The 12,966-nt window shown below is 40.4% G+C and overlaps 1 protein-coding gene across 18 annotated transcripts in view; it reads right to left on the bottom strand.

Moving 5' to 3' along the window:
• Positions 1 to 28: 28 nt before the first annotated feature.
• The window catches only part of epb41l2 (erythrocyte membrane protein band 4.1 like 2), a 51,540-nt gene continuing 38,602 nt past the window's right edge, over positions 29 to 12,966 (bottom strand). For 7 of the 18 annotated variants that reach the window (XM_026193835.1, XM_026193838.1, XM_026193837.1 and 4 more), the window contains 9 exons: positions 12,061 to 12,225; positions 10,748 to 10,963; positions 9,377 to 9,445; positions 8,224 to 8,892; positions 7,017 to 7,145; positions 6,662 to 6,760; positions 6,417 to 6,497; positions 3,668 to 3,779; positions 29 to 3,341 (listed from right to left, as the gene is read on the bottom strand). In XM_026193835.1, the coding sequence (XP_026049620.1) occupies positions 3,678 to 3,779; positions 6,417 to 6,497; positions 6,662 to 6,760; positions 7,017 to 7,145; positions 8,224 to 8,892; positions 9,377 to 9,445; positions 10,748 to 10,963; positions 12,061 to 12,225 (1,530 nt within the window). In that variant the 3' untranslated portion in view covers positions 29 to 3,341; positions 3,668 to 3,677. Of the gene's footprint in view, positions 3,563 to 3,667; positions 3,780 to 6,416; positions 6,498 to 6,661; positions 6,761 to 7,016; positions 7,146 to 8,223; positions 8,893 to 9,376; positions 9,446 to 10,747; positions 10,964 to 12,060; positions 12,226 to 12,966 lie in introns of all 18 variants that reach the window. The other 11 variants (XM_026193846.1, XM_026193844.1, XM_026193843.1 and 8 more) reach the window with 8 other exon arrangements.

Consider the following 12,966-nt stretch of genomic DNA (forward strand, 5'->3'; position numbering starts at 1 on the left):
CTTCCAAGGAAATGAATGAGGAAATGAAGCGAGTATAACAATCCTTTATTTAAACAGTGTTACACAGGGGGGAGGAGTGGCTGTGTGGGGGGAGATACAAGACATTTAAGCTGCTAGACAGAAAAAACCCTACTGGTGATCACTGGTTAGCTAACAGAGAGCAATGAGGCAGTTGGTAGGTTTTCCAAAATGAGTTTCTGTAAAGTTTCCTTTGTTTGTGTGAGTTTTATTTTATTAATAAAATATAAAAACTGTGCTGGTTTCCCGTTTCTCCAGAGTGTGAAACAAAGCCTGAGATTTAAGTGTTCAGAGGATCCTCCAATTATAACCTGCTATGACACCATGTGGATTTAACGTTCTCTGATGTGGATTCACAGGCGTAGAGGTTGGTAAAACTTTTCTTGGTGTAACCTAACGTAACATGACACATTTGGGAAAATCCGATTCCGCAGCCTCAAAGCTCATGTGATTGGCTAAGAGAGCCCAGAAGAACCCGGAAAAGCGGTTAAAGCTGGGGCTAAACGTACAAAAAGGAAAACAGTGGCAGAAATTTCCATTTGTAGTGGTTTTCAAAAAAAACAACGACACTGCAACAATTTTACAAATATGCAAAATGGAGGGGGAACAAGAAATCCCACCTTTAAACAACTAGATCACAGAGAAAAGATGAGAAATTATGAAAAAGAAAAATCTACAAATGTGGTCACTGTGATATTACCAAAGGCTTTTTTTCTTTTTGTTTGTTTTTTGGAACATCAAAAGCTTCCAAAGCTGCCTAGTGTTGCACGGTTTACATTTTTATAAAGAAAAAAAAAATGCTTTTCTGCTGCTTTGTCTCTTTACAAGAGGGTTCGAGGTTAAAGCTTCCCCCTCGTGGAATGTCATTTAACTGCATAGTAGAGCTCAGACCTGCGTTTCCTGATTTTAAAAAAGCTTCAGCTCTCAGTTTGATGAGCACGCTTAACTACAAAAGTTTTAAAATGGGTCAAATTGGGCAGTGATTACTCATCAAGTTAAAAAGCTGATTAGCAGTTTTTTCCTTCCTTTTTTATTTCTAAAAATGAAATAAAATATCCTTTTGTCTCCCATTTAAAACACGTCCAGTCAAAGAGGGAGACGTAGATTAATCCAGACCAGTCTAAGGTGGAATGTTTATTATACTAAATCAGTGGCACTTCTTCACTTACAATCAGCTAAATTTCAGGAGAACATGACTTTGCCTTTTTGCTGCTTATGCTAAAAATGCGCGTCAAAATAAATCCACGAGACCAAGCACCTAGCACATTTAATGCCCCCAATATTTACACAAAGCTACAATTTAGTTCACTTTCTTTTTTTGTTTTTTGCAGAGTAAAAGGACAGAAAATGAATAAAACATAATGAGTTTCCATTTAGGGGGTTTCAAGAGCACTTCAAACCCTCTGATACACTTCCCTTTAAGCTGCATTTTGGCTGGTGCGTTGTAACTTTTGTTTTTTTTTGCCTCAGTTTGAAGTGTGGTGACAGATTCAGAGCGTTGCGGTTTTTTTGTGGTGAACAACGTGGAAATCGGCTGAATGAAATGTAGCCAAAATAAAAACAAAAAGAACATGCAGAGAAAAGTTTAGCTGTAGTGAAACAGTTACAAAGCAGCCCGACGCGCTGTATGAGCAGAGATAGTCCACACGCTCTCAAACCAATTGACGTGGTAGCGTCCTACCTAGACTCACTCGAGACTCCTGGAAGATTAAACTGCGTGAAGACATGCTGAATTTAATCCCATACTCTATCATATCAAGCAGGTATGAAAAGAAGCCGGCGATGAACTGAGCTGAACTACGGCGGCAAACGGGCTCCTTGGCAGTTAGCAGGCTGCATTAATTTGAGTCTGAGCTGCTTTCAAGTCATCCTCATTTTGGTACCTGTGCTAGTTGGAGCACAAAACTCATTCTGAATAATTTAAATAGCAGTGTTAATTTTGCATTATGCATTAAGCCTTCAGAATATTAAAATACTTCACTGTGGGATACAAGAAAACATGCATTATTATTCAAATTCTCTTTTATTCCCTGGTACTTATCGGGCAATCTCCCAATTATCCTTCACTTTACAGCTCCGGTCTCCCAATCCAAAGTCAGTTTATGTCTCCCTCGCTCCCCCTCAGGCCCAGCGGGAATGGTTAGTGTCGTACAGTGGACGAGCCTGGGGAGTGAAAAGCTGCTCCCATTGATAACCTTCATTTTTACTGTGCAGAAGTTGTCATTTTCAGTTCAAATCCACCTTCAGTTTAGCTTAAAAAAAATTTAAAACTGTAAAATTGATGGAATTTATTCCACCTACATTTTCGAACTACTGCTGAAGCTCGCCGACCCTATTTAAAATGTTCAAAACCCGTCTCTTCTTCCAGTTTAGCAAAAAAAGTGAATTGAACTGAAAATGCACTCACTCGGCTGCTAGTCACACACAAGGAATGTGGATGAATAATAACTATACAGGAAAAAAAAAAAGAAATAACAGAACCAAAAGACCTGGATGACTCTCCTGCAGATGTTGAAGTTACAGCTCCCGCTCTTCTCTAATGATCAGGAAGTAGAAGTGATAATGTGAGGTGCAACGTTTCTACCATTCACCTGTGAATATGTGAGAGTGAGTGTGTTATACTAATTAAAAAAAAAAAAAAAAAGAGCAGACCAAGTTGTGACACCCTGTTTCCTTCATGTTCCTTATAAACTATTATATTACTCTCCATTTACATCACCATGAAGCAAGAGGGGGAGCTGTAATTTAACAAGTTACCTTTCTATGCCAATGCACCGGAACCCAAGTACAGGTGCATAACCTCACTGTTATGATAAAAAGCTTTCTCTACTTGAGCATCTCAGCGTGCTGTTATTGTAAGAAACGTTAGCTGAAGGTCATCAGTACTGGTACAAAATGATCAATGCAGGATACAGTTTCATCCAGATTGGTTATCAGTGCATCCCTAGTTTCATCTTTGTGATAGAGGACAAACATGCTATCATCTGTTTATAAAACAGTTACAGAAAAAGCACAACTAAAAAAAAATAAAAAAAAAAAGCTACAATTGTTATGCTAACAAAGTGGTTCTTTTTGTTCCCTCAGAAACAATGAGAGATTTTTTTTTCTTTTTCTTGGTTTTGCAGTGAGGGATTTAGATCGCACCACAGACAATAAGAAAGGAAGAGAATGGCAACTTCGGTCCATTTGTCAAACCCTTCTCTCCCTGTTCTTTAAGCTCCTCTTCTTCTCCTCCTCCTCCTCTCCCGTCAGTCAAGGCTGATCGTCGTGGGTGATGAAGGTCGTTCGACAAAGAAAAAACAGTCATGACGGGCCCTTCAGCTCTGGGGAAAAAGAGAGGGGGTGGGGGAGTGGGGGAGTAATCAGCCTGGGGCACTGCGATGATGAAACGACACTGGTTTCCTAATCAAAATGTTCTCCTTGTACTCCTTCCAAAATCTAATGCCTCCTTTTCCCTTTTTCTCTTTTCAACTGTTGCAGCATGTGTGATGGCAGCTGGTTTCTTTAGCAGCTTCTCCACATGCACCGCCAAATAAACCTTTCCCTATCAAATATAAAAAGATTAATAATAATAATAATAATAATAATAATAATAATAATAATGATGATGATGATGATGATGATGATAAGCTACTATTTTTATCATTACCTGAGTTCAGTCAATCCTCCTCAGCCAGCTCAGTTTCTTTATGAACCACCACTCTGGTAACAGACATGTCAGGATGTTGCTCTTTGGCCTCCTTAATGGCCTGGGCCAGTGCCTGCAGTACCGATGGGCAACCACATGGTGGAAGCACCGAGCACAGCAGGCAGTGGAGGGGGAAGGAGGGGGGGAAATGGTGGAGTTAAATGAAAAATAAAAGAAGAAGCAAACAGAAAAAGACATATGTGCTGGATTTACGGTCAGTGTGACATTTTACTTCTTCGGATCAAGTAAAATGCATTTAGAAGAAGAATTCACTCAAATAAAACCCATCTCAGTGATATCCAAATCTGTTGTTTTTGTGTAAATCCAGCGAATTAAACCAGACAGGCAACTTAAACAAAAAGACGAGCATGCAAAGAGATGAAAGAGACATTTACCGTCCCAAACATTTCAGGGCTACATGCAGTTTGACATGAATTCCCATGAAGCTATTCACACAGGTGAAAAGATCTCTCTGGAGTTTTCCATGTTATCTACTGGAGACTGTGGCAACCTGCTAGCAACCACTCTCAATAAATGTTGCGCTGCCTAAGTACCTGTATCGCTACACCCCAATATGGACAATGAGACTTTTTAGTATTGCTTTTTAAGTATCTGAATCTGGCAAACAGTGCACAAAAATTGCATAATTGATAATTAAGAGATGGCTCAAGTTAAGGCTGGCAGAATGGATCAATTATTTTTGCTGGGGTCTTTAGGAAGCTAGTTTAAAGTATTTAAAAAAGATGAATTTTCATACATCTGGACTGGACTAACTGAGATGTGATCTCCTTTGTGCAGTGTGTATTTTACTGTACTCTGATTGTCACTGAGGAAATGTGACAATCACAGAAAAACATAGTATGTGAAATTAGTCACTGCAGGAGGAAAAAAAAAAAGCAGTATGCCAACATTTTATACATGAAAAGATGCGGTGAAGAAGTCACAGCAGCAGATTCCAACAATGAGTGGAATATGGGTGAATCTAGAGCTGGGCGATAGAACGATAACGATATGTATCGCGATATAACTTTGACTCGATAGAGAAATTAAGCTATCGCGATAGACCTCGCCGCTCTTGTCCTCAAGAAAAGAAAAAAAAAAAAAGGTCAGCCAATCCAAATTAAGTAGCGCAGAGCCGAACCAATCACAGCCGCAGCATCACGTCGCGTGACTTGTTACGTACAGCACAAGTGCCAAGCCGCACGTGTGTTTGTTTGGGAAGCAGCCAGCGGGTAATGGAGCCAGCGCGTAATGGAGGAAATGAGTGTGCCGACTAGAAAAATCAACCGAGCGTGACCGAAGAGAAAACAGATGATGGTTCCAATGCCGGAGAGATTGTCGAACGGAAGAGCCATAGAAGTTCCGTAGTGTGAAGGTATTTCGGCTATTTCAAGTCTGACAAAAAACAGAGTAGCGTGCACTGTAAATTGTGCCGAAAGCAAGTCTGGAAATACAATAAAGTGGTGCATGCGTCACACTGTGCGCCACGTTATTGTTTCGGTGAAATGAATTTCTACAATACTGTTACTGTTAATTCTACTCTGCAGTGTTTAAATGCTTACATATACACAAAGTTACTGTCCCTCCACACATACGACTCTGTTCTGCTTCTATGCCCCAGCTTTGTTTACTTTTTCCCACCGAGGCTTCTAGACTTCTGATTGGCCAACATTTCGGCACGGTTAGGAATCTAGCGCCACCTGCTGCTTTGGCATGTTCATAGCAGCGTTTTCCTTCATTTCTGCCTTTATGTGTGGACGGGATTATTTTTTAAAACGAAAACGGAAAATCTCCGTTTTCAAAGATACCCGTGTACGTGTGGACGTAGCCTCAGTCTCTGACTGGAAGCGCTAATTCATCATTCGGCTTTTGTCAGACTAAAGTAACTGTTAAAACTGTTTGAAAAGCTCAGCTATACAACAAGGAGAGATTGAGAATTTCCTTTTAGTTCTCAGTTTATTTGATATTGACAAAAGTTAGTCAGTTTTGTCTGTTCTTCTGTAAAACAAACTAAGATTTATTTTTAGAATTAATATTTTGTTTCTAAGTGGAATTGACAATTTAGTCTGTTTTGTTTGTTCTATTTTGAAACTTAAACGCTTTAGTGGCTGCCTTTTGTGTAGTTTGCAATATTTGCCTTTATTTATCTGAAAAAGTCTCATGTTCCTTAAGTACATCTACCCTGTTGAACTTATTATGGGAAATAAATATTTAAATAAAAACAAGCTGCTGATTATTTCACATTTTACTTGTGAGCAACGGCACATTTAAATCTTACAAATATAGTTATTTGGCTTATATCGTGATAGATATCGTTATCGCCTGAAATGAAAAAAACATATCGTGATATGAAAAAATCTCATATCGCCCAGCTCTAGGTGGATCTGATGGCGTGTGTCAAATAAGTGATTCAAAAATAAAACGTAGCATTAAGACTGCAAGTAACATGATTGACATGTCCCAGAAACCCATCTATTCTCTTAAATCTTCTAAATGAGAGAAAATTATTTCCTTATGAGTCAATCTGCAGAACAAGGATCTTAAATTTAAAGCTGCCAAGTTTGGACTTGGATGTGGTTTATTTATCTAAGATGACTATTTTAGAGACTTTCACACCATCCACGTTTGGTGGGAAGAAAAGACCCCATGAGCCCAGTTGTTGGAACACGAGGCAAAGCAGAGGGGAAAGGCTGCGTCCCTGAAAACTGACCTGGTCGTGGTCGATGTCACAGTCTCCAGTAATGACGATGCGTTTTTCAATCCTCGTCTCTGATAGACCGCCCTTTAGCGTCTGCAACAAAAGATCACCACATTTCAAATTGGGAAGTTTGCAAATGGCTGCAGTACAGCATTTAAATTAAGATAGGGGACATAATTTCATTATGCTATGTCACAAAGACACAGGCTCAACAGAAATGAACGTGTGTGTGTTTTAGGGTGTGTGTCTGTTCGTACCTTGGTAATATGTGTGGTTGTTGTAGTACACAAAGATTCAGAGGTGATTGTCTGAGCAGTCATCAACACTCCAGGCTCACCATCACCATTACCATCCAACTGAGAGAGACAAAAAGAGATCATTAGCTGATGTTTAAAAGAAATAAATAAATAAAACTCGTTTCCTGTAGGAGCAGAATGAAAAGATGGCGTCATGCACTGTAGCTAGAAAGGAAGCACTTTGGAACATGGAGAATGCTGACGTAGCAACGATCGGTCTAAATATTTCACACAAACAATATGAACCACGGATGGTGACACACATGGGGAAAAACTAAACAAGCTTCTCCGTTTTTTCTCTCTCTCATGTTTGCACCTGCGCAGCCTCGTATGTGATGGTCTTGGTTTCCGTATGTACGATGGGCACTTCTTTAGTGGCTATCTCGGTTTTCTGGGCTGCAAACGTGTCTGATATAGTCACCATTTCTGTCTTTACCACAGGCGGCTGGGGAGGGAGCAGAGAGAGGAGTGAGGAGTGGGGGGAGGGAAGAGAGTTAATATATTAAACCTGAGGCAGACATGGGGAAAAAAATTAATTTTTATCTATGCAGTTGACAAATCTGTCTTCAAAATCATCTTCTATCATAATCATTTTGAAAATATTTTTGCGCAGGAAACACCAGTACATGTAGATGTAAACAGCACATGTGAGCCACTGCAGCAAAACTCATGCACAGAAGCAAGAGCTCCAAAAGCCATGCAGACAAAACCATGAGAAACACAAGTAAGACAACATCTGCAATGCAATGTAATAAAAAGAGCTATGGCAAAGGACAACTATGGAGATATCTTTGGCGTTCACATGCAGCCTAGCACTGTACCAACGTGCATAAAAAAATGAGCCAATATGACAAGCGGGACTCAAAGAGCTACTATAATGTAAACAAGGTACAAAGATGAGTGGTTGGCAATGATGATTTCCACAACACTGTCTCTGTGATGACCACAACACGCCAATTAAACAGAAAGAGGAGCATCACTGCCAAACACGCGGAGGATACGCACATATCAAAATGCAGCATGCAAAGCAAAAAGAAAAACAAAACAAAACAAAAACACACCTAACAGCACCATGCATTTCCCACTTAGGCCCCATTTACTTCACAACACTAAAAAAAACAGTAGCAACACACCACACTGCGTGGGACATGATAATGGTATGAATGGTATCTGACAACAGCAGATATGAAAGAAAGTCAAATGTATGTTTATGTAAATTAAAATAAAGACTGAAAATATTCATGTAGGTGAATTAATATGAACACCAAAACAATGGTGGTGAATTGTAACTTTAAAGCACTGCTCCTTGGTTTTGGCAGTTTTGAGCATACTAATATAAAGCTTTAATTTTCATAGGATGAAGATGAGTGTGAGGATGTACATGGGGCTTAAATATTCACACAAGCAGGAAGGAAACCGGCGCTCTCAAAAGCAGGGAAGGAAAAAAGTGGGTGTTTCTATAGTTGGCAGGAGAGGGATCAAAGCCCGGGGAAGCTCCGCAGTCGGCCCAGTGAAGACTTTACCTCAGAGCAACAAATAACCTGTGGCAGCGGCTCTGCTTCAGTGAGCGAGGGCTCTCCGTTCATTTTAGGCTCCTCCTCTTCTTCTGCACGAGCATCCATTACAGTCACACCCTCTTCAGGCAGGGTGAGGCCGTTAGGAGCTTCATCGGGCGTCACCATCGGATCATCTGTGCTCTCCTCAGTCTCACGCTCAACTTCTTTCTCTTCCTCGGCATTTGTTGTCTTCTCTGTCTCTGTGTCGTCCTCCTTCTTGGACTCCACTTCTTCTCGACGGGTTTCTTCTGCAGGCTGGATGACTTCAGCTGGAAGAGAAGAAGCATCTGAAGCCAACACCTGTAGCTCTGGCATCTTATCTTCCTCTTGCTTCTCCTGCTCTTCTTCCTCTTCCTTCTCCTCAGGTATTTGTGTGTGAGAGATGGACACAGGGAGATATGGATGGTACTCTGCTTCTTCTTCACTCTCGCTCTCAGATGAAATGCTCTCTTCCTTCCTCGGCTTTGCTTCCTCAACTACCACCGCTTCCTCTTGAACTTCCACTTCCTGTTCCCTCATTTCCTGCTCTGCAGAAGGAGCAGCAGGGGTACTGGCTGCAACCGTGACAAGTCCAGGTTTGGGAGCTCTGGAAATCTCTTGGATGACAACAGTCTCCTCGATTTCAACCTCGGTTGTCTACACACACACACACACACACACACACACACACACACACACACACACACACACACACACACACACACACACACACACACACACACACACACACACACACACACACACACACACACACACACACAAGCACGCATGTACACCCGGTTCACAGACACAAACACAATGAAGTGCGCAAACACACATGCGCACACACACACCACAACAACAAACGCATGGAGACAAGAAAACAAAAGAATAAAATGATCATTGAACACAAATGGGAAAAAATTAAGCTCAGTTAAAAGATAATAAAGTAACACCAACAGAAGAAGATGAAGAACTGTTGACAAAGAGACAAGAAAGGGAGGACAGATAATGAAGGGTGTAGCAGGAACAGAAAATTTAAGCTGCAAGTGGAAAATGAATGAAGGCATGAAGAAAGTAATGGATAAAAATTGTCATGAATGTAGGGTTGGAGGAATTAATAGAAGAAGGTCAGGACCACCTTTGCGGGTTCTTTGGTATCAGAGATCGTGTTATCAGCTGTTGCTGCTTCTGTTTGGGGCACACTCACCTGCGTGACAGAGAAGTTAGCATGACATTATTAATCACACACCATCAATGTTAGCAGTATTAAGATGTCTGTTATCACGGCATGTGGGAATGGGCTGCCTTTGTTATTTGTGCCCAATCCCCCTCACTTTTATTGTCTCTTATTCTGTGCCTGGTGGACTGTTTTTTCATGCAACCCCCATAAAGCATAAGGTTCCCTGAAGCAGGGAAAAGAGACGGGATAAAAGAACCAAAAAGAAAAGGTAAAACAAAAAGATGAAAGATGGATTAAAGAGAATACCACATCAATAAATAAAAAAGGTTATCTTCACATACATAAAAAGGCAAAAGAAGCGTGGTATTGAAGTCAGCAGTGTCTTTGAGACGACCACGAAAATACATCATAATGGATTCAGTCCTCACTTGAAAACCTTTTTGTGTAGTTTTAAAAGCTCCTTTTAAAAAAGCCACTAACCAAGCACATTATTTGGCTGCCATTTCAGCTTTTCTTTTTACATTACGAAAGCTGCTGCTTCAATACCTGCTGTTTTTAATATATTTATTTTTTAAGCACAGATCCTAAAACGGAGCAGATTAGTACATTAGCATTAAATTCACACATATTTACAATCACTAGCAAAATAAAATATGAAAAATAAATGTTAAAAAACAAAGCCATGCACCCATTCATAGATGAGTAGGTTTAGATTAAATGCATTATGGTCATTGTGTGCCCGTTCTTTTGGGATGAATGGAGCCGTCACAAACTAATTATCGCTACCATTCATCCGGCATCTACAGCAGGCATTATGGGCATCTTAAACCCCTTTGGTTTGTAAACGCATCTGGCAGGCATCCTTAGATACCTGAAGAATTACAAAACGTCAGTTTACTCTCAAGTTAAACAGAAAGACGATTGGTTAAAGGTACAGGTGACCCTAAAATCAAAAATACATGTATTTCTTCTAGATTGTAGTTTTATCTAGCCATATCACTGTGCAGAAGGAAGCATCTACCTTGCTTTGGTTGGCAGGTGTAGTTTGGTACAAAGAAAATGGCTCATAGAGTTCACATCCAGGTGAGTAAATGTGTCATTATTACAATTTTGGTGTGTTGAGCAGCTCAAGCCAAGTGCAGTTGATCTATTATATTCAAGAGGGCAGAAATCTTCACAGCCAAGACGAAGTAAACAGCACTACAGCCTAGAAAAAACATGTATATTTGATTGTGGTATTAACTTCCCCTTTAACCAACAATCCTGAGTAGTTTATGTTTTTGAATTAAAGTAAAGCGACTCCTAAATGCTTGGTAGTAGCAGAAGCACCTCAGTGGCAGAGAGGGCGGTAGATAGGGTTGCAAGAGGCCTTTGTGGTGCAGAAAAACTGCAGACAGCAGCGGAAGAAGAAGTAGCAGCTGAACTTGTAGTTTTAACAGCATCTAGTGGTGGTTCAGGAAAAATGCAGGCAGCCTTAGCAGTTGAATCAAGTCCAATGTCAGTGTGTCTACTGAAAAGAACTGACGCTATCTCCTCTGCAAGACTCTATAGCAACACACAATAAAAAGGACAGAGAGAAGACACACAGAAGCATGAACAAATGAGACAGACGATAAGATCTTATATAGGAGAAAAGCCAAAAGAAGAGAAATCATCCTCAAAAGCATACAGATGTACAAAGAAATGCTTTATGATTACATAGTAGAGGTGTAACAGTTCTAGAAGTCACTTCTTATGATAGCCACAGGAGTAGCTAAGCTAGTAGCTGCTTCCTGTGTGTATATTAGCCAAACTTCACAGTAAAGGACTGTTTTGGCATGTGTAACAGCAGTTTTTGCATTGCTGTTATAAGGATGTGTAAATATAGGATGGGAAACAGCTGTTGAGCAACACTCTTAGTAAAGTGTGTAAACCTGTGGATGCTAAGACCTATTCAAAGTGTATATTAGAAGATAAGATCTTAAATAGGATAACCTGAGAAAAGCCAAAAGAAGAGAAAGAAGTTACTACTCTTTCATGATGTCAGCTAATGGGGATCCAAAAGTGCAAAGTATGCACAAATCTGTGGATTTCAAGAATTGTTACACCACTATTACAGAGTAAACTAGAAACAGACAGAAATCAGAAAATTGGTTTTGAGTAGAACTGAAATGAAGTAGAAACCCATGTGCTGTCAAAACTCCAACGTAACATCAGTCCTGCTGGGAGGGAATGAACAGTTATTAATGTTTGGTCAGTTTTCTTCAAAGGAAAACCCAGAAATTATTGTTAAGTGATGGATGAGCTATAATGAACACACTGTGGAAACACCACCACGGCACCAAGTAACAGAGTGCAGATTAAAAATCTGCTGCCATAAAGTTGGCACACTCCAAAAAAAACATTCAAATATAAGCGATAAAAAGAAAGCAGTAGGTGTAGTGATACAGACTGCACTCCAAAACAAAAAGAAGAAAACTTTGAATTAGAAAAAAAGGTCAAAACTTTTTTTTTTACTACAGGGACTGCAATGTTGTGTTTCTACAGCAAAAGACACAACTGAAATCCTCTGCATAACGCTCCATCGCCTGCACTATTGTTGTAGACTAAACTATCTGCAGTTCATGTGTCTTGCAGTGACAAAAACATCCAGACAGACGTACCACTTGTTGCTGTTGCAAACGTATCGTAGCAGGAGAGGAGGTGAGCCGTTTCTCCCACTGGTTGGGCTGAGGAGGAGAGGAAGGTGGAGCTTCCATAAAGGAGCGTTTTAGCTGGCTAATGCTAGCTTGGTGTTTCAGAACCTCTTCTTGGGTCTTATCATGGTCCTAATGGGGAGGGGGAGGAAAGGATAGGTATAAGGGGAAGGGGAGGTAGGAGGCAGGCAGAGAGTGAATGACATGAATGTGAGTGATGAAAGATCAGAAAGGTGGGAAACATGGGATGTAAGAGATGTGAGAAGTAAAGAGGAAAAGAGGAAGTAAAAGCCAGAGTAGAAGGAGAGTTTAAAAAAAGGGAGAGCAAGATCAAGAGACAGAAAAATGATGGGAAAAGGAAGGAAGGAAAAGAAGGAGGGGGATAGTGAAGGAGAAATGGGGAAGGATAAAAGGAGAAAGGGACGGGGAGGGAAAAATTGTGGTCACAGGAACATTAGTCTGTCAATATGAAGGGAAACAAGATGGACGCCGTGCTTCACTGCAGCATTGTTTAAAAAGCCTTGAAATCATATACATGACTTATCACTAGCGATGCACCCACATATCAGCCAATATCGGTGATTTTGATCATTTGACTGTATCACACTATCAGCAAATTCTGTCACATCAAATCTGCGACAGGTTGAAATGTAGTGTAAAAAAAGACCTATAAGACATTTAAACAGCTAAGTTGTCTTTTGATAATCACTGAAAATACTGATTTACTGGAGTTGTTTCACAATTGGTGCATGACGGCTGATTACTTATGAATTACAGCAAGCTGCAGTGAAACAAGGCCCACCATCTTGTAAGGACTTTTCCCTTAAAACAGACCAGGAATGGCATCTGCAGAGCATGGAGCTGGTAGTGCTA

Source organism: Astatotilapia calliptera, chromosome 15, assembly GCF_900246225.1.
Source record: "Astatotilapia calliptera chromosome 15, fAstCal1.2, whole genome shotgun sequence".
In the NCBI taxonomy this organism is placed as follows: domain Eukaryota; kingdom Metazoa; phylum Chordata; class Actinopteri; order Cichliformes; family Cichlidae; genus Astatotilapia; species Astatotilapia calliptera.